This window comes from Oncorhynchus mykiss, chromosome 23 (assembly GCF_057628025.1).
Source record: "Oncorhynchus mykiss isolate SJ-2025 chromosome 23, ASM5762802v1, whole genome shotgun sequence".
Classification (NCBI taxonomy): domain Eukaryota; kingdom Metazoa; phylum Chordata; class Actinopteri; order Salmoniformes; family Salmonidae; genus Oncorhynchus; species Oncorhynchus mykiss.
The window spans coordinates 26,563,936-26,585,410 of NC_143044.1; the positions used below are offsets into that span (position 1 = coordinate 26,563,936).

Sequence of the window (21,475 nt, forward strand, 5' to 3'; positions counted from 1 at the left end):
TTCACGGTTGGGATGGTGTTTCTCGGCTTGCAAACCTCCCACTCTTTCCTCCAAACATAACAAATGTCATTATGGCCAAACTGTTCTATTTTTGTTTTATCATACCAGAGGAAATTGCTCCAAAAAGTACGATCTTTGTTCTCATGTGCAGTTGCAAATGGTAGTCTGGCCTTTTTATGGCGGTTTTGGAGCAGTGGCTTCTTCCTTGCTGAGTGGCCTTCCAGGTTATGTTGATATAGGACTCGTTTTACTGTGGATAGAGATACTTTTGTACCGGTTTCCTCCAGCATCTTCACAAGGTGCTTTGCTGTTGTTCTGGGATTGATTTGCACTTTTCGCACCAAAGTACGTTCATCTCTAGGAGACAGAACGCGTCTCCTTCCTGAGCGGTATGATGGCTTGGTGGTCCAATGGTGTTTATACTTGCGTCCTACTGTTTGTACAGATGAACGTGGTACCTTCAGTCGTTTGGAAATTGCTCCCAAGGATGAACCAGACTTGTGGAGGTCTACCATTTTTTTCCTGAGGTCTTGGCTGATTTCTTTTGATATTACCAGGATGTCAAGCAAAGAGGCACTGAGTTTGAAGGTAGGCCTTGAAATACATGCACAGGTACACCTCCTATTGACTCAATTTATGTCAATTAGCGTATCAGAAGCTTCTAAAGCCATGACATCATTTTCTGGAATTTTCCAAGCTGTTTAAAGGCACAGTCAACTTACTGTATGTAAACTTCTGACCCACTGGAATTGTGATACAGTGAATTATAAGTGAAACAATCTGTCTGTAAATAATTTGTGTCTACACAAACTACTTGTGTCATGCACAAAGTAGATGTCCTAACCCGACTTTCCAAAGCTATAGTTTGTTAACCAGAAATTTGTTAGACTGGTTGAAAAACAAGTTTTAATGACTCCAATGTAAGTGTATGTAAACTTCCGACGCTGTATATACAGTACTTAGTCAATGTGCAGGGGCACTGGTTAGGTAATATGTACATGTAGGTAGAGTTAAAGTGACTATGCATAGATTATAAACAGAGAGTTGCAGCAGTGGAAAAGAGGGGTCTGGATAGCCCTTTGATTAGCTGTTCAGGAGTCTTATGGATTGGGGGTGCGGTAGCAAAGAGAACAATTGACAATTTTTAGAGCCTTCCTCTGACACCGCCTGATATAGAGGTCCTGGATGGAAGGAAGCTTGGCCGCAGTGATGTACTGGGCCGTACGCACTACCCTCAGTAGTGCCTTGCGGTCGGAGGCCGAGCAGTTGCCATACCAGGAAGTGATGCAACCAGTCAGGCAGGATGCTCTCGATGGTGCAGCTGTAGAACCTTTTGAAGATCTGAGGACCCATTCCAAATCTTTTCAGTCTCCTGAGGGGGAATAGGCTTTGTCGTGCCCTCTTCACGACTGTCTTAGTGTGTTTGGACCATTCTTGCGTATGTCTATGTCTGGTGTGTATGTGTGTGTGTGTGTGTTTGGTACCTTTTCATAGCGTGTCTCCATACAGAGGAAGATGAAGTAGGCTGTAGCGCACGCCAGACATCCCTCCATGTAGGACTGGCCTCCGACCTTCTCTGCCTCCGCATAGTAGGTGTTCAATGTCTTTACTGTGTCCTCAAACAGAGTCCGCTCGATCTACACACACACACACATCCACGTAGGCGCACACACACACAGTTAGCAAATCAGCACTATTAGAGTGAATGCTCCATCTGTCAGAAGACTGCAACACAAACATACACACACACACGCACATACACGCCCACGCCATATGTATACCAGCGTGAGACTTTTATGTGACACTGTGTGAGCCATGATACACAAGCTGTTCTTCCACCACCTCAGGACACAAACACACACACACACACGCAAGCCCACACAAACACACAAATACACACACCACCAGGCACATTCTGTTCTCCCAAAATACCCTTTATTCTATCGATTTAGAAATACATGCGTCACTTGTGGCATTCAAGGATGGACAAAAGAACCTTGAAAGGCTCCAATTCTAGGAATGTGAAAACAAAGTGAAGTCATATGTCTGTGTCTGTCTCCTTCGTGTACCTGCCTGTGTGCATGTGTGTGTGTGTGCTCACCCTGCTGCCCAGCTCAGAGGGGAACTTGATCTGGAATCGGCAGACGGTTCCTTCGCTGTAGTCTCTCTGGATGAACACCTTGGTGGCTAGAGACGGACTCTGCCTCAACTCCTGAAGGTTATGGAACTGTGAAGGAAGAGAGAGAGAGTAGTACGAGAGATATGGAAGAGGGGGGGTGTCAGAAAAAAAGGTGTGAGGAAGAGCGAGGAGGGAGATACAGAGAGAGGAGAGAAATAAAGACATGGGAGATACAGAGTGAGGGGAGAAAGAGAGAGATGGGAGAGACAGGAGGAAGGGGAGGAACAGAGATTGTCAAGGATCAAGGAGCCAAAACACACTGACAAAAATTAAAATTGAGAAAATACTGCAATGTTAGATCGGTCTTATACTGCCCTTCAGCCATTGAATGAAAATACAGTGCATTGCGAAAGTGTTCGGCCCCCTTGAACTTTGCGACCTTTTGCCACATTTTAGGCTTCAAACATAAATATATAAAACTGTATTTTTTTGTGAAGAATCAACAACAAGTGGGACACAATCATGAAGTGGAACGACATTTATTGGATATTTCAAACTTTTTTAACAAATCAAAAACTGAAAAATTGGGCGTGCAAAATTATTCAGCCCCTTTACTTTCAGTGCAGCAAACTCTCTCCAGAAGTTCAGTGAGGATCTCTGAATGATCCAATGTTGACCTAAATGACTAATGATGATAAATACAATCCACCTGTGTGTAATCAAGTCTCCGTATAAATGCACCTGCACTGTGATAGTCTCAGAGATCCGTTAAAAGCGCAGAGAGCATCATGAAGAACAAGGAACACACCAGGCAGGTCCGAGATACTGTTGTGAAGAAGTTTAAAGCCGGATTTGGATACAAAAATATTTCCCAAACTTTAAACATCCCAAGGAGCACTGTGCAAGTGATAATATTGAAATGGAAGTAGTATCAGACCACTGCAAATCTACCAAGACCTGGCCGTCCCTCTAAACTTTCAGCTCATACAAGGAGAACTGATCAGAGATGCAGCCAAGAGGCCCATGATCACTCTGGATGAACTGCAGAGATCTACAGCTGAGGTGGGAGACTCTGTCCATAGGACAACAATCAGTTGTATATTGCACAAATCTGGCCTTTATGGAAGAGTGGCAAGAAGAAAGCCATTTCTTAAAGATATCCATAAAAAGTGTTGTTTAAAGTTTGCCACAAGCCACCTGGGAGACACACCAAACATGTGGAAGAAGGTGCTCTGGTCAGATGAAACCAAAATTGAACTTTTTGGCAACAATGCAAGACGTTATGTTTGGCGTAAAAGCAACACAGCTCATCACCCTGAACACACCATCCCCACTGTCAAACATGGTGGTAGCAGCATCATGGTTTAGGCCTGCTTTTCTTTTCTCTGCCCCCTTGAACTTTGCGACCTTTTGCCACATTTCAGGCTTCAAACATAAAGATATAAAACTGTATTTTTTTGTGAAGAATCAACAACAAGTGGGACACAATCATGAAGTGGAACGACATTTATTGGATATTTCAAACTTTTTTAACAAATCAAAAACTGAAAAATTGGGCGTGCAAAATTATTCAGCCCCCTTAAGTTAATACTTTGTAGCGCCACCTTTTGCTGCGATTACAGCTGTAAGTCGCTTAGGGTATGTCTCTATCAGTTTTGCACATCAAGAGACTGACATTTTTTCCCATTCCTCCTTGCAAAACAGCTCGAGCTCAGTGAGGTTGGATGGAGAGCATTTGTGAACAGCAGTTTTCAGTTCTTTCCACAGATTCTCGATTGGATTCAGGTCTGGACTTTGACTTGGCCATTCTAACACCTGGATATGTTTATTTTTGAACCATTCCATTGTAGATTTTGCTTTATGTTTTGGATCATTGTCTTGTTGGAAGACAAATCTCCGTCCCAGTCTCAGGTCTTTTGCAGACTCCATCAGGTTTTCTTCCAGAATGGTGCTGTATTTGGCTCCATCCTTCTTCCCATCAATTTTAACCATCTTCCCTGTCCCTGCTGAAGAAAAGCAGGCCCAAACCATGATGCTGCCACCACCATGTTTGACAGTGGGGATGGTGTGTTCAGCTGTGTTGCTTTTACGCCAAACATAACGTTTTGCATTGTTGCCAAAAAGTTCAATTTTGGTTTCATCAGAGCACCTTCTTCCACATGTTTGGTGTGTCTCCCAGGTGGCTTGTGGCAAACTTTAAACGCCACTTTTTATGGATATCTTTAAGAAATGGCTTTCTTCTTGCCACTCTTCCATAAAGGCCAGATTTGTGCAATATACGACTGATTGTTGTCCTATGGACAGAGTCTCCCACCTCAGCTGTAGATCTCTGCAGTTCATCCAGAGTGATCATGGGCCTCTTTGCTGCATCTCTGATCAGTCTTCTCCTTGTATGAGCTGAAAGTTTAGAGGGACGGCCAGGTCTTGGTAGATTTGCAGTGGTCTGATACTCCTTCCATTTCAATATTATCGCTTGCACAGTGCTCCTTGGGATGTTTAAAGCTTGGGAAATCTTTTTGTATCCAAATCCGGCTTTAAACTTCTTCACAACAGTATCTCGGACCTGCCTGGTGTGTTCCTTGTTCTTCATGATTCTCTCTGCGCTTTTAACGGACCTCTGAGACTATCACAGTGCAGGTGCATTTATACGGAGACTTGATTACACACAGGTGGATTGTATTTATCATCATTAGTAATTTAGGTCAACATTGGATCATTCAGAGATCCTCACTGAACTTTTGGAGAGAGTTTGCTGCACTGAAAGTAAAGGGGCTGAATAATTTTGCACGCCCAATTTTTCAGTTTTTGATTTGAAAAGTTAGAAATATCCAATAAATGTTGTTCCACTTCATGATTGTGTCCCACTTGTTGTTGATTCTTCACAAAAAAATACAGTTTTATATCTTTATGTTTGAAGCCTGAAATGTCGCAAAGGGTCGCAAAGTTCAAGGGGGCCGAATACTTTCGCAAGGCACTGTATATTGATCATACACCAAAAACCCGAGGTGCCTTATTGCTATTATAAACTGGTTATCAACATAACTATAGCAGTGGTATACGGTCTGATATACTACAGCTGTCAGCCAATCAGCATTCAGGGATCGAACCACCCAGTTTAGCCAATGTTTTCACACCAATATACCACACCCCCTCGGGCCTTATTGCGTAAATAGACAAAGCAGCTGGAAGTGAATGGCGTCACCACACACGTGCACGCACACACACACAATACTGCATTAATCTGTCCACAACAGTGCATGCTCAGCTATCGCTGCCATTACATAACTTCTCAATCAACAGCACAATTATAGTAATAGACTAAATTAAGAGGAACCACTTCAGAACAGTGTGCCGAAGTCAACTATATTACACCAAAATATTCAATGGCTGTGCATCCCAAATGGCACTTCATTCTCTTTATAGGGCACAACTTTTGACCAGGTCCCATAGGGCTAGTGCTCTATATAGGAAATAGGGTGCCAATGGAGCGCAGTTATATACTTCAGGTTTGGAGAGGGTGAGTGAGCCAAAGTCAGCTTGTCCCGTGAATATTATAGGATTATTACCCTCTCTGTGATGAGAGGAGTCAGAGACAAGGGGTCCACAAAGTTTCTATTCATAGAAGAACACAAGGACAGCAATCTAACATGAGTGTGTGTAATTTTTACCTAAATTCCAAAGTGTTTGCTTAACACAAGTGTTGACGTTTAAATATTATATTTGACAAAGTATTACTGTGTGTTTTTTTTGCCAAGGACTGATTATTATATTGATTCTTGCCAATATGTTGGGAGTTGCTAAGGCTAATGAATCTAACAACAATGATGTAGCATAAAAATACGTGATCTTAGAATGAACATTTGAGCTTCGACATTTACTATCTGTTCTACACTCTGAGAAATAAGGATACGTTTACGGTACCGTATTGTTCCTGGAGTTACAAAAACATCAAACTACACAAAATGTACCTTCAGAGGTACACATACACATACACATACACATGTGGTACTGTTTGGTACCTTTAAAGGGTACATGTGCAGATAATCTAGTATAATGGTAAAATTTCTTACCCAATGTTCTGAATATAAAAGGTACAATCATCACACACTCTCAAAAACCACATCCATCCTCATCATATTTTCCAGCATGCTCTATTGCAAGTAGATTTTTAGAATTGTTTGTTTCAATGTGTGTCTTTGCATGCATATTGATTGATTGATCTTATGCTACACAACGATAAATAACATCCCCACTGGGCACAAACTGGTTGAATCAACGTTGTTTCAAAGTCAGTAATGTAAACTGTTGTTTTAAAGGATTATGTCATCATGGTAACCAATTTTCAACAGACAAACCTTGTATAAAATACACTGAAATTGTACCTTGAAAGAACGTCAGATCTTACATTCACTGTTGCTATCGAAGACATTCCAAAGGGTAAGTTTAACAGAACAAATTAAATATAACCATACTTTATATGTTATATTTCATAAATTATACTATTTAGGCCTATATAGCATTTGCGATGTCATCAACAGCTATTGTTTCAATTCAACCCAGGGTTCAACTACAAATAGACAATACATATACAGTAGGCCCAGGGTTTCAAGCTTTGGTTGATTTAAAATGTAATCTTCAAGTTAATAATTTATTCAGTTCACGTCTCCATCGCAACCAAAAATCTAAGTTAAATAATAGGACTAAATCAAATCCAAATTTAAAAGTGCATTTAAAGTTTGAATTGATTTGATTTAGTCCCATTCTTTAATTCAGATTTTTGACAGACAAAATGAGAAGAGAAAAAACAGAAAATCACATTGTAGGATTTTTAATTCATTTGCAAATTATGGTGGAAAATAAGTATTCGGTCACCTACAAACAAGCAAGATTTCTGGCTCTCACAGACCAGTAACTTCTTCTTTAAGAGGCTCCTCTGTCCTCCACTCGTTACCTGTATTAATGGCACCTGTTTGAACTTGTTATCAGGATAAAAGACACCTGTCCACAACCTCAAACAGTCACACTCCAAACTCCACTATGGCCAAGACCAAAGAGGTGTCAAAGGACACCAGAAACAAAATTGTAGACCTGCACCAGGCTGGGAAGACTGAATCTGCAATAGGTAAGCAGCTTGGTTTGAAGGGGGACCTAGTGAATGACCTGCAGAGAGCTGGGACCAAAGTAACACAGCCTACCATCAGTAACTATGCAGCCAGGGACTCAAATCCTGCAGTGCCAGACGTGTGCCCCTGCTTAAGCCAGTACATGTCCAGGCCCGTCTGAAGTTTGCTAGAGAGCATTTGGATGATCCAGAAGAAGATTGGGAGAATGTCATATGGTTAGATGAAACCAAAATATAACTTTTTGGTAAAAACTCAACTCGTCGTGTTTGGAGGACAAAGAATGCTGAGTTGCATCCAAAGAACACCATACCTACTGTGAAGCATGGGGGTGGACACATCATGCTTTGGGGCTGTTTTTCTGCAAAGGGACCAGGACGACTGATCCGTGTAAAGGAAAGAATGAATGGGGCCATGTATCGTGAGATTTTGAGTGAAAACCTCCTTCCATCAGCAAGGGCATTGAAGATGAAACGTGGCTGGGTCTTTCTGCATGACAATTTTCCCAAACACACCGCCCGGGCAACGAAGGAGTGGCTTTGTAAGAAGCATTTCAAGGTCCTGAAGTGGCCTAGCCAGTCTCCAGATCTCAACACCATAGAAAATCTTTGGAGGGAGTTGAAAGTCCGTGTTGCCCAGCAACAGCCCCAAAACATCACTGCTCTAGAGGAGATCTGCATGGAGGAATGGGCCAAAATACCAGCAACAGTGTGTGAAAACCTTGTGAAGACTTACAGAAAACATTTGACCTCTGTCATTGCCAACAAAGGGTATATAACAAAGTATTGAGATAAACTTTTGTTATTGACCAAATAGTTATTTTCCACCATCATTTGCAAATAAATTCATAAAAAATCCTACAATGTGATTTTTGAGATTTTTTTTCTCATTTTGTCTGTCATAGTTGAAGTGTACCTATGATGAAAATTACAGGCCCCTCTCATCTTTTTAAGTGGGAGAACTTGCACAATAGGTGGCTGACTAAATACTTTTTTGCCCCACTGTAAATGATTAACTTGAAGATTTGAAATCAACCGAAGCTTGAAACCCTAGGGCTATATATATTGTCTATTTTTAGTTGAACCCTGGGTTGAATGGAAACAATAGCTGTTGATGACATCGCAAATGCTATATTTTTAAACTGGATATTGAATTATGTTTGATTGTCAACGCATCCAAATATCAACATTTGAAGGACATAAGCAGATTTTTGTTTTAAGGCTATCCCAAACCTTAACCCTTACCTTAACCATTCGTAATGAATGCAGGCCCTTAAGATCTTGACGTTAAAACTGCTTAAGGCAAGGGGGCACTATTTTCACGTCCGGATGAAAAGTGTGCCCAAAGTAAACTGCCTGCTACTCAGGCCCAGAAGCCAGGATATGCATATTATTAGTTAGTAGATTTGGATAGAAAACACTCTAAAGTTTCTACAACTGTTAGAATTATGTCTGTGAGTATAACAGAACTTATTTGGCAGACGAAACCCCAAGGACAAACCATCCAGGAAAATTATTTTTTGAGGTCACTCTCTTTTCAATGAATTTTCTATGTGGATCTAGATTTCAAAGGCACTTGCTTGCAGTTCCTATCGCTTCCACTAGATATCAACAGTCTTTAGAAATTGGTTGATGTTTTTCCTTTGAGAAATGAAGAAGTAGGACAGTTCAGAACGAGGGTTGAGTCTAGTGTAGTGTTGTGGTTGGGGCGCACGACCTGAAAGCTCACTCCACTTTGTTTTCGTCCGGTATTGAACACAGTTTATTATTTCCGTTTAAAAATACCTAAAGTTGGATTTGGAAAGTTGTTTGAAATGTTTGGATCAAGTTTACAGGTAACAAACTATATTAGATACTTTGTAGTCATGTAGCGCAAGTTGAAATCTGTGTTTTTCTGGATCAAACGCGCCAAATACATTGACATTTTGGAGATATAACGACATAATTTATCGAACAAATGACCATTTGTGATATTTAATGGACATATTGGAGTGCCAACAGAAGAAGATCTTCGAAAGTAAGGCATGAATTATATCATTATTTCAGACTTTTGTGTCGCGCCTGGCGGGTTGAAATGTGATTTTCTTGTGTTTGTTTAATGGGGTGTTGTCCTCAGATAATATCATGGTTTGTTTTTGCCGTAAAGCCTTTTTGAAATCTGACACTATGGCTGGATTAACAAGAAGTTCATCTTTAAACCGATATATAACACTTGTATGATTCATGAATTATTATTATGAGTATTTCTGTTTTTGAATTTGGCACGCTGCTATTCCACTGTGTGTTGTCAAATCAAACCCGTTAACGGGATTGGCCCTCGAAGGGATCACTAAGAAGTTAACGCCTAAACCTAACCCTAAACACTTCGAAATTTGACGTCTGAAACAACTTCGAAATTTGACGTTTGAGGTTTGAGAAACATGGATGAATGTCTAATTCTGACGTGTGACTGTGAGAGCTACAGTAGTTGGTCTTCTGACTGGAACCTCCCATTTCACCACCTTCATCTAAAACAGGCAGGTGAAAGCATCCAAACACAATACAGTACAGTCCCCTTATTGTCTTGATCTCTCAGACGCTAGGGGTAATGTCTGTCTGTCTGTCTGTCTGTCTGTCTGTCTGTCTGTCTGTCTGTCTGTCTGTCTGTGTTGGTACCACAGAGTGTTTCAAAACAGAGAGCAAACATATCGGTATGTTCCAATCACAGTTACTTATATCACACACACACCCATCCATTAAAACACACACCCATCACAAATCTTGTTGACAATGACATAACATTATTGTGCTACAATCATTGCAACAGATCAAACTCAGTGATCAAGACATCAAGACATCATTAAGACCTTATTAATAGTGATGTAATTACCATGGTAATTACTTCGTCCTACACTGTTGCTAGGGGAAGCATGAAATAATATGTCCTAACAGCAACGGAAACAGGCCTAAATACAGAGATAGAGATGGAGAGATAAAAATAGAGAGAGCGGGGGGGAAGATAAATAATTAAGAGACGGAGCAGAGAGAGAGAGAGAGAAAGAGAGACAGAGATGACTATGGGTTTGCAGGCATACAGATATCAATCAGTACCTTCTATTTTCCTAGAAACACAAAGCTCTGTACAGTCATATCAATATCGACCGATAGAACTGAACTGCAGACAGCCTGCTAACAAACTTTCTCCTCATTGCCATAGGTTTACAAAGAGTAACTTTACATGCTGTTACAACACAAGACATTACAAACAGTCATTGCAGAATGTGTAAGTGATCTCTCTGTGAATTATACCAATGACCTTAGCGCTCTGCTCCTACCAACTGAGCTAAACTAGAACCTCTAATGTAGCAGAGGTGGTTTGGTGAACTACGCTCGCATGACTAACATTGCCTTAGGTCTGAGGAATCATGTTAGCTCACAAAACATTGTTAGGTGACTGGGGCTCAAAACCATGTTCGTCATATTCATTGGAGACCATGTAATCTAAACAGTAGGCTAAGTAGGTTTGGCCTACTTTTGAACTGACAACAGAAGCATACACACACACACACTTTCTGTGCTCAGCTAACCGCCCAGGAGGAAAGCTGCATTTGTGCATCCGTAAGCATGCCACTAATCATGAACACACACACATACAGTAGATGCCTCCAAGGCCACTACTCATGAATTTATAATCTCTGCATTATTTCTCATGAAATTCCAGAGGGGAAAGGGGGAGAGAGAAAAAGGGAGCCAGGCTCCGGCAGTCTTCAATTAGTCCCATGAGATTAGTGTTTTTTCTCTACCTCCATCCTTCTGTTGCTTGTTTACCACAACAAGCGTTCTTCTTTCCTCGATGTTGCCTTTTTGAGTGATGAGGTAGCTACAGGAATTTGAATAGTATGAAATACAAAGATGTTATGAAGCTTGAAATTGAAACTATAAATGGTATTGTCAAGCTGCATATTATAGATATATTTCATGTACTTGATCAGGGGTCCGGTTAACGCAGAATATCGCGTTTTTCCTTGCAGAAAAAATATATAAAATGCATAAGAAATATCTTGCTACGTTTTGTAAATGCAGATCTAAAATGTGTCTAATCGTAATTTCTGCTTGGCATCAGACCAATTTTGTGCTTCAATTGCACTTCTCCACTCCCATGAGAATTCACGAACATCTGAATCATACGTAGCTACATTTCTATGGTGCTCTTCTCGGCGTAGCCTACTTTTCTTTGGTAAAATACAAGATTAACTTCAAGCAAAACATGAGGAAATGTACACTACATGACCAAAAGCATGTGGACACATGCTCATCAAACATCTCATTCCAAAATCATGGGCATTAATATAGAGTTGGTCCCCCCTTTGCTACTATAACAGGGCTCCCGAGTGGCACAGCGGTCTAAGGCACTGCATCTCAGTACTAGAGGAGTCACTCCAGACCCTGTTTCGATCCCGGGCTGTATCACAACCGGCCGTGATTGGAGTCCCATAGGGCGGCACACAATTGGCCAAGCATGTCAAATAAAGGTTAAATAAAAATAAACGGCCTCCACTCTTCTGGGAAGGCTTTCCACTAGATTTGGAAATATTGCTGTGGTCACTTCCTTCCATTCAGCCACAAGAGCATTAGTGAGGTCGGGCACTGATGTTGAGCGAATAGGCTTGGCTCGCAGTCGACGTTCCAATTCATCCCAAAGGTGTTCGATGGGGTTGATGTCAGGGCTCCGTGCAGGCCAGTCAAGTTCTTCCACACCAATCTCGACAAACTATTTCTGTATGGACCTCGCTTTGTGCACGGGGGCAAAAATCATGCAGAAACAGGAAAGGGCCTTCCTCAAATTGTTGCCACAAAGTTGGAAGGACAAAATCGTCTAGAATGACATTGTATGCTGTAGCGTTAAGATTCCCCTTCACTGGAACAAAGGGGCCTAGCCAGAACAAAGAAAAACAGCCCCAGAACATTATTCCTCCTCAACCAAATGTTTTAGTTGGCACTATGTGTTTGGGCAGGTAGCGTTCTCCTGGCATCTGACGAACTCAGATTCATCCGTTGGACTGCCAGATGGTGCCGCGTGATTCATCACTCCAGGGAACACGTTTCCACTGCTCCAGTGCCCAATCTCTCAGCGGAGCTGACTTGAAGTGTCAGGTTTCAGACCCCACATTCGTATAGGGAATGAAGTGTCAAATGTTCTGACCTATCCAGACAAATAATCAATTTGCTCTTCCTCTGAGCGACTGAGCCAAGCCTGTGTGATGGCATATAAACAGTGACAGTCCAGCCTGTGATATTCTCAGGCGGATCCAGAGCTCTCAACATGCAAACATACTAAATAATTTCATAGAATTTAAACAAGACCATTTTCTCTTGGTCACAGACAGACAAAATCACCTTGTGCTTAAAGCTGAAGTTGTAACGAGTCTGCACACATTGAATGGTGTCTCTGCGCCGCTCAGTGGATGCTTAGGAGAAAATTCTCTGTTGTAAGTTATATGAAATGGTGCCAATATTGTACTGTCCCTTTGTATAATCATATTTATTTTAGTTATAAAAAATGTAATCTTATAGTAAGTTGTTTATAATTTTATTGTTACTATATTTAGAAGGCATAATTTGTCACGCCCTGATCTGTTTCACCTGTCTTGGTGATTGTCTCCACCCACCTCCAGGTGTCTCCTGTTTTCCCCATTAGTCCCCGGTGTATTTATCCCTATGTTTCCTGTCTCTCTGTGCCAGTTCGTCTTGTTTTGCCAAGTCAACCAGCGTTTCTCCTAGCTCCTATTTTTCCCAGTCTCTGTTTTTTCCTAGCCCTCCTGGTTTTGACCCTTGCCTGTCCTGACGCCGAATCTGCCTGCCTGACCACTCTGCCTGTCCTGACCTCGAGCCTGCCTATCCCCTGGTACTGTTTGGACTCTGACCTGTTCACTGAACCCTTGCCTGTCCTGACCTCGAGCCTGCCTATCCCCTGGTACTGTTTGGACTGTGACCTGTTCACTGAACCCTTGCCTGTCCTGACCTCGAGCCTGCCTATCCCCTGGTACTGTTTGGACTCTGACCTGTTCACTGAACCCTTGCCTGTCCTGACCTCGAGCCTGCCTATCCCCTGGTACTGTTTGGACTGTGACCTGTTCACTGAACCCTTGCCTGTCCTGACCTCGAGCCTGTCTATCCCCTGGTACTGTTTGGACTCTGTCCTGGTTTATGAACTCTCGCCTGTCCCCAACCTGCCTTTTGCCTACCCCTTTTGGTGTAATAAATATCGAAGCGTAACCATCTGCCTCCTGTGTCTGCATTTGGGTCTCGCCTTGTGCCCTATATAATTATGTTTGGGTATGTCTATTTAGGCAGAAATCAACATTTTGCCCTACTGTATCATTCAAGAGGAACAGGCTGCTTGGAAACAACAAAAACACAGACTATTTACAGAAGAAACCAACTGTGCAATACTTTTCTTTTCTTGTTAAAATGTTACAAAAGAAAAAAAACTGGCTAGTTACACAACAGTAACTGCACGCATTCACACACGCAAGGTCACACACACACACACACAAACACAAATTACATTATTCCTTAGAGGGGACTGATTGGAGAGAACAATTACTAGATCATTACACATCGCTTCTGTTTTCTGTCTCACTGTATGGCTCGCTCTCTCCCTCCATGCCTCTCTCCTTTCATCCCTTTTCATTGGCCTCACCTCCATCTCTCCTCTTTCTTCCTCTGTAAGCAGAACTCTCTATCTACTTCAGTCTATGTCTGTCTGTCTGGGTCTCTCTTCCTCTCACTCGGTCTGTCTGTCTCTCAATCTCTCGCCTGTGTAGTACTGTGATCCTCTCTTCAGTTCATCAGTGTGACAGTGTGCCTCAGTGTTGTCTCAGACATGGTGTGGACCCTGTCAGCAGGGTATACAAGGCCCCCCACACACACTGTGTGTGAAATATTCCCTGACAGTCAGCATACAAGGACCTTGTATAGAAGGCACCCTTTCCTTCTCAACAACCAGCTTGGTATGACTGTTTTCCTCTGGATGTAGTACCCTGCAATTCTTGTCAAATTGCAAGATATAACAAACAAGATATTATTATTATGACCACAGAACAGCCATTGTCATTTAATCTCAGAGTTATATTTAATCAAACTAGTCTTCAGTTGTGGTCTAATAGGAAACAACTCAGCATTTATTATTGACTCAACATTTAGTCAAGATTGTTCTAGGCCACTGACTCAGGCCTATATGAGACTGTGTGTGCGTGTGTGTGTGTATGTGTGTGTGTGTGTGTGTGTGTGTGTGTGTGTGTGTGTGTGTGTGTGTGTGTGTGTGTGTGTGTGTGTGTGTGTGTAAAATGTGCTGTTCATTTGAGACTCCAGTGGCTGATGGTAACAAACTGCAGCAGCCTGTTCACATTAAATATGTCATGGATAATTGATGGGCTTGGACATGATATGTGTCGCCAGTGTGTGTGTGTGTGTGTGTGTGTGTGTGTGTGTGTGTGTGTGTGTGTGTGTGTGTGTGTGTGTGTGTGTGTGTGTGTGTGTTTGCGTGTGTGCTTGTGTGTGTGCTTGCGTGTGTGCTTGCGTGTGTGTGTGCTTGCGAGTATGCATGCACATGATTGATGGAACTTGGACAAGACTGCTGGCAGACCACCAGAGAAAATCAGCACAGCTCTGCCATCGACTCCAAGGCCTGGAAACACAAAAGATCAATCTGACAGCTCAGCACTTAGCTCCACTGCCTTACTTACAGCTACACATGTTCAGACACACATGCACCCGCTCTCACACACAGACTACACAAACTGTGCTCCACTAACCAGTGGGTCTGAGAGAACACACACACACACTCACAGTCTGACAAGGGCAACAATTGTGCTCATTAAAGACAGCAAAGATCTTAACACATTATGCCTCATACACACACACACACACACACACACACACACACACACACACACACACACACACACACACACACAGTGGGCCAGGCCAGACAGTGAGATTCCCTGAGGCGAAACACTGAGTCACTGGCCTCAGCTGAGGCCTCACAGACATACAGTACAGTAGACTGTGACAGCTCTGAGCCCCACCCATCTATAGAGGATAGTGGAGTCAGAACAACACCCAAGGACACTAAGTCTGTGTCCAAAATGGCAACCTATTCCTTAGTGCCTGCGTTGCAGTAAAAACAATCATGTTGGTGTGAGTTTATCCACGCACTTCTATGTGCATGTGGATTTGTTGGTTAGAGCATGGCGGTAGGAACTTAAAAATTAAGGGTTAAATTCCTGCAAGAATTACACTAAAAATGCATACATTTACTGTACTGTTTGGACAAAAGTGTTTACAAAGTGGCATGTTATTGCTTTAATACATTTCCTAAACAATGATTTGTCTAACAGGGTAATATAATAATAAAATAGGCCACTCAGCTAACCCACTTACCAGCAACAAGCTGCACAGTGAGTGGATAGATTTTTACAGTAAGTACAGTACCAGTCAAAAGTTTGGACACCTACTCATTCAAAGGTTTTTCTTTATTTTTTTCTATCTTCTACATTGTAGAATAACACTGAAGACATCAAAACTATGAAATAACACAAATGGAATCATGAAGTAATTAAAAAGTGTTTAACAAATCAAAATATATTTTACATTAGAGATTCTTCAAAGTAGCCTTTGCCTTGATGACAGCTTTGCACACTCTTGGCATTCTCTCAACCAGCTTCATGAGGTAGTCACCTGGAATGCATTTCAATTAACAGGTGTGACTTGTTAAAAGTTAATTTGTTTAATTTCTTTCTTTCTTAATGCGTTTGAACCAATCAGTTGTGTTGTGACAAGGTAGGAGTGGTATACAGAAGATAGCCCTATTTGGTAAAATACCAAGTCCATATTACAGCAAGAACAGCTCAAATAAGCAAAGAGAAATTACAGTCCTTAATGACTTTAAGACATGAAGGCCAGTCAATACAGAAAATGTCAAGAACTTTGAAAGTTCCTTCAAGTGCAGTCGCAAAAACCATCAAGCGCTATGATGAAACTGGCTCTCATGAGGACCGCCACAGGACAGGAAGACCCAGAGTTACCTCTGCTGCAGAGGATAAGTTACCAGCCTCAGAAATTGCAGCCCAAATAAATGCTTCACAGAGTTCAAGAAACAGACACATCTCAACATCAACTGTTCAGAGGAGACTGTGAATCAGGCCTTCATGATCAAATTGCTGCAAAGAAACCACTACTAAAGGACACCAATAATAAGAAGAGACTTGCTTGGGCCAAGAAACACAAGAACTAGACATTAGACCGGTGGAAATCTGTTAATGGGTCTGATGAGTCCTAATTTGAGATTTTTGGTTCCAACTGCTGTGTAGTTGTGAGACGCAGAGTAGGTGAACGGATGATTTCCGCATGTGTGGTTCCCACCATAAAAAATGGAGGAGGTGGTGTGATGGTGCTTTGCTGGTGACACTGTCTGTTTTATTTAGAATTCAAGGTACACTTAACGAGCATGGCTACCACAGCATTCTGCAGCGATACGCCATCCCTTCTGGTTTGTGCTTAGTGGGACTACCATTTGTTTTTCAACAGGACAATTACCCAACACACCTCCAGGCTGTGTAAAGGCTATTTGACCAAGAAGAAGAGTGATGGTGTGCTGCATCAGATGACCTGGCCTCCACAATCACCCGACCTCAACCCAATTGAGATGGTTTGGGATGAGTTGGACGGCAGATGGAAGAAAAAGCAGCCAACAAGTGCTCAGCATATGTGGGAACTCCTTCAAGACTGTTGGAAAAGGATTCCAGGTGAAGCTGTTTGAGAGAATGCCAAGAGTGTGCAATGCTGTCGTCAAGGCAAAGGGTGGCTACTTTGAAGAATCTCAAATATAAAATATATTCTGATTTGGTTATTAAATTGGTTAACTTCTTATGGGCAGCGTCTCACCTGGCCAACATCCGGTGAAATTGCAGACCGCGAAATTCAAACTACAGAATTATAAATATTTAACTTTCATAAAATCACAAGTGTAATACATCAACATAAAGCTTAACTTCTTGTTAATCCAGCCGCTGTGTCACATTTCAAAAAGGCTTTACGGCAAAAGCACACCATGCGATTATTTGAGGACAGTGCACCGCATAAAGCATGAAAAACATATTTCAACCAGGCAGGTGCACCACGAAAGTCAGAAATATCGATATAATACATGTCTTACCTTTGATGATCCTCTTCTGTTGGCACTCCAAAAGGTCCCAGATACATCACAAATGGTCCTTTTGTTTGATTATGTCCTTCTTTATATCCATAAAAACTCAAGATTAGCTGGCGCGCTTCAGTCAATAAGCCACCCAGTTTCTCTCCATCAAAATGCACACAAAATGAATCCAAACATTACTAATAAACTTTTCCAAACAAGTCAAACAACGTTTATAATCAAACATTAGGTACCCTAATACGTAAATAAACAGTAAAATGTAAGACAGAGAATCTTTACGGTCTTTACCGGAGAAAAATAACAAAGAACACGCTCTCTTCCACACGCTTGGTAACACTACAGCCAAATTGGGAGCCACCTAGAAAAACTATAATTTCTGGCAATTTTCTGCATGAAACTCTTTCTAAACACTGTTGATATCTAGTGGAAGCCCTAGGAATTGCAATCTGGGAGGCTTTCGCCTTATAATAAAAGTGACAGCCATTGAAAACAGTGGTAGGCTGAAAACATTTTTCTGGGGGATGGTTTGCCATATCAGTTCTGTTATACTCACAGACATAATTTTAACAGTTTTAGAAACTTTAGAGTGTTTTCTATCCAAATCTACTAATAATATGCATATCCTAGCTTCCTACCCAAGAGAGGTTAACACCTTTTGATTACTACATGATTCCATTTGTTATTTCATAGTTTTGATGTCTTCACTGTCATTCTACAATGTAGAAAATAGTACAAATAAAGAAAAACCCTTGAATGACTAGGCGTGTCCAAACTTTCGGCTGGTACTGTTTGTATCATGTACCCTTCTTGGAATTAAACCCACGACATGACTAGTGCCGTGACCTTACCAACTGAGCCACAGAACCACACTGAGAAGGAACATGCGCTTTGTGTATAGAAATCATCACTGGACAGTACTTCACCTTGTAACATAAATTAATAGTTACAACCATGCCAGTCACCCTGTCACATAGTGACATCAGCCCTGCTGGCCTCAGCACTGCTAAGCATTACAACCTGCTATAACACAGACACACACAGCCTCTCTCTCCGTCTCGATCTCTCTCTCTCACACACACACACACACACACACACACACACACACACACACACACGTTGATGCTGTTAGAGGAAGCTGTTCGTGATCGAGCGTGCAAGCATGTGTGTGCATGTGTGTGTGTTGCTGTTAGTTAGATGAAACAGCATCACAGCACATCCAGGCTACGGAACATAGGCCGTTACAATCCTGTACAGATTAGAAATTGGAAATGAGCATTCAAATCCTATTTAGTTGCTATGTGTGACCAACCTGGTGTCGAACACAGATTAGCATCTCAGTGTAAGCCCACTGAGCAAAAGGCAAGGTATCACAAGTCTTCAGATCTTTGGCAAGGTTACTCATCAGGTGAGTATACTTCGCCTAACCAACTCCGCTACAATTAGAAACCATGCGGTTCTCAAACCCTGTCCTGATGAATGCTATATGGAAACAGTGACTGTCATATATCCTTGTTGACATCTTGTTAGTACAGTGACCATGACTGCTACTGTACTTGTTGGAGGCACAGCAAGGTGACAGTCAGATGTTAACTTCTCTACATCTCTAATGATCCACTGAATTTCATGTAATATTCAGCAATCTCTGCATAACAATGTATTGAAATTCTCAAAGAATGTGTGATGAGAAATATGACCACACAGCTCTGCCGCTGTCCATGGTGCTGATCATGATACAGTGGAGTAACCACTAGGTGCGTGCCCGCAAGCAAATTGGACTGACTCACATTCTAGAGCAAGATGCATATATTATAACCAAACAAAAATATCAATGCAAAATACAAAGTGTTGGTCCCATGTTTCATGAGCTAGAAAAAAAAGATCCCAGAAATGTTCCATACGCCAAAAAGCTTATTTCTCTCAAATATTGTACACAAATTGGTTTACATCCTTATTAGTGGGCATTTCTCCTTTGTCAAGACAATCCATCCACCTGACAGGTGTGGCATATCAAGAAGCTGATTTAACAGAATGATCATTACACAGGTGCATCTTGTGCCGGAGACAATAAAAAGCCACTTTAAAATGTTCAGTTTTGTCACACAACGCCACTGATGTCTCAAGTTTAGAGGGAGTGTGCAATTGGCATGCTGACTGCAGGACTGTCAACCAGAGCTGTTGCCCAAGAATTTAATGTTAATTTCTCTACCATAATGTTGTTTTAGAGAATTTGTCAGTACGTCCAACTGGCCTCACAACCACTGACCACGTGTAACCAAGCCAGCCCAGGACCTCCACATCCGGCTTCTTCACCTGCGGGATCGTCTGAGACCAGCTTCCCAGACAGCTAATGAAACTGAGTATTTATGTCTGAAATAAAGCCCTATTGTGGAGAAAAACAAATTCTGATTGGCTAGGCCTGGCTCCTCAGTGGGTGGGCCTATGCCATCCCATGCCCACCCATGGCTGTGCCCCTGCCCAGTCATTTGAAATCTATATATTAGGGCATAATTTATTTATTTCAACTGCCTGATTTCCATAAATGAACTGTAACTCACTAAAATCGTTGAAATGGTTGTATTTATATTTTTGTTCTGTAACGTTATATATGCTTCGTGGATACCGGAATTGACAGTGACTCTTTTTGTGACATTCAGTACATACTCTAGGCTGTGCAACCGGTATGTGTGTGGATGAGAAAGCCACCATTATATTTGGTCGATCGGTAAAATATGATGTTTGATGCAGTTTGCTTACAGGACTGCCTCCTTGCTCTTGAACCCCGTTTTCCGTCGTGTTAAAACGGGCCTCCCGCCACGGAATGATACAATAAACCGTCTGTCCGTCGTTCATTCCAACGAGCACAGCGAGGATCAGCAATCAAAGCACAGCGAGGATAGACTGCATATCGCTACAAAATCAACCTACCATTATATTTTTCTCACAAGGAGAAAAATGTATACATTTCCACTACACACGAACGAATAAGATGTTAAATTAGCCGTAAGTCTTACCTCAGTCGCCATGTTGCCATGAGACGGTGCAGGATTCTGTCCTGTGCTGAAATAGGTGCTGAAATCGTCTGCTCGTGGGACAGCGTAGCTCCAGCTTCGGGGGGGGGGGGGGGGGGGGGGGGGGGGGGGTGCACTTGCCAAGCTCGAGCGTGTGTGTGGGGAAAAAGGGAGCAATGACTGTATGTATGTTTGAGAGAGAGAGAGATGCTCTGGGGTGAGGGGGAGGTTGGTAATTACAGACTGGGCTAGTTTATAATTATATGGATGGAAAAGAAAGAAGACAAGTTCTTAGATAGTAAACTGGAGGACAGGAGTCTTCAGAGGTATGCTGTGTAAACATACACTGAATAAAAATATATATGCAACATACAACAATTTCAAAGATTTTACTGAGTTACAATTCATAAGGAAATCAGTCAATTGAAATAAATAAATTAGTCCCTAATCTATGAATTTCACACGACTGTGAATACAGATCTGTTGTCACAGATACCTTTAAAAAAAAGTAGGGACGTCATTTGCCTCATGCAGCGTGACACATCTCCTTCGCATAGAGTTTATCAGACTGTTGATTGTGGCCTGTGGAATGTACTCCCACTCCTCTTCAATGGCTGTGTGAAGTTGCTGTCCTACACGTCTATCCAGAGCTTCCCAAACATGCTCAAATTATGACATGTCTGGTGAGTATGCAGGCCATGGAAGAACTGGAACATTTTCAGCTTCCAGGAATTGTGTACAGATCTATGTGACATGGGGCTGTGCATTATCATGCTGAAACATGAGGTGATGTCGGTGGATGAATGGCACGACAATGTGCCTCAGGATCTCATCACGGTAGCTCTGTGCATTCAAATTGACATCAATAAAATGTAATTGTGTTAGTTGTCTGTAGCTTTAGCCTGCTCATACCATAACCCCACTGCCACCATGGGCATTCTGTTCACAACCTATAAAATCAGCAAACCGCTCGCCTACACAACACTTTACATGCTGAAACTGGGATTCATCCGTGAAGAGCACACTTCTCC

General features: G+C 41.9%; 1 protein-coding gene across 1 annotated transcript in view; it reads right to left on the reverse strand.

Annotated features, from left to right (window-relative positions):
• LOC110502661 (golgin subfamily A member 7B) overlaps positions 1-20,623 on the reverse strand; it is a 55,414-nt gene extending 34,791 nt beyond the window's left edge. The window contains exons 1-3 of the mRNA XM_021580872.3: positions 20,448-20,623; positions 2,102-2,227; positions 1,485-1,637 (exon numbers count right to left, since the gene is read on the reverse strand). Of these exons, the coding sequence (XP_021436547.1) occupies positions 1,485-1,637; positions 2,102-2,227; positions 20,448-20,459 (291 nt within the window). The 5' untranslated portion in view covers positions 20,460-20,623. The remainder of the gene's footprint in view (positions 1-1,484; positions 1,638-2,101; positions 2,228-20,447) is intronic.
• Between the last annotated feature and the right edge of the window lie 852 nt (positions 20,624-21,475).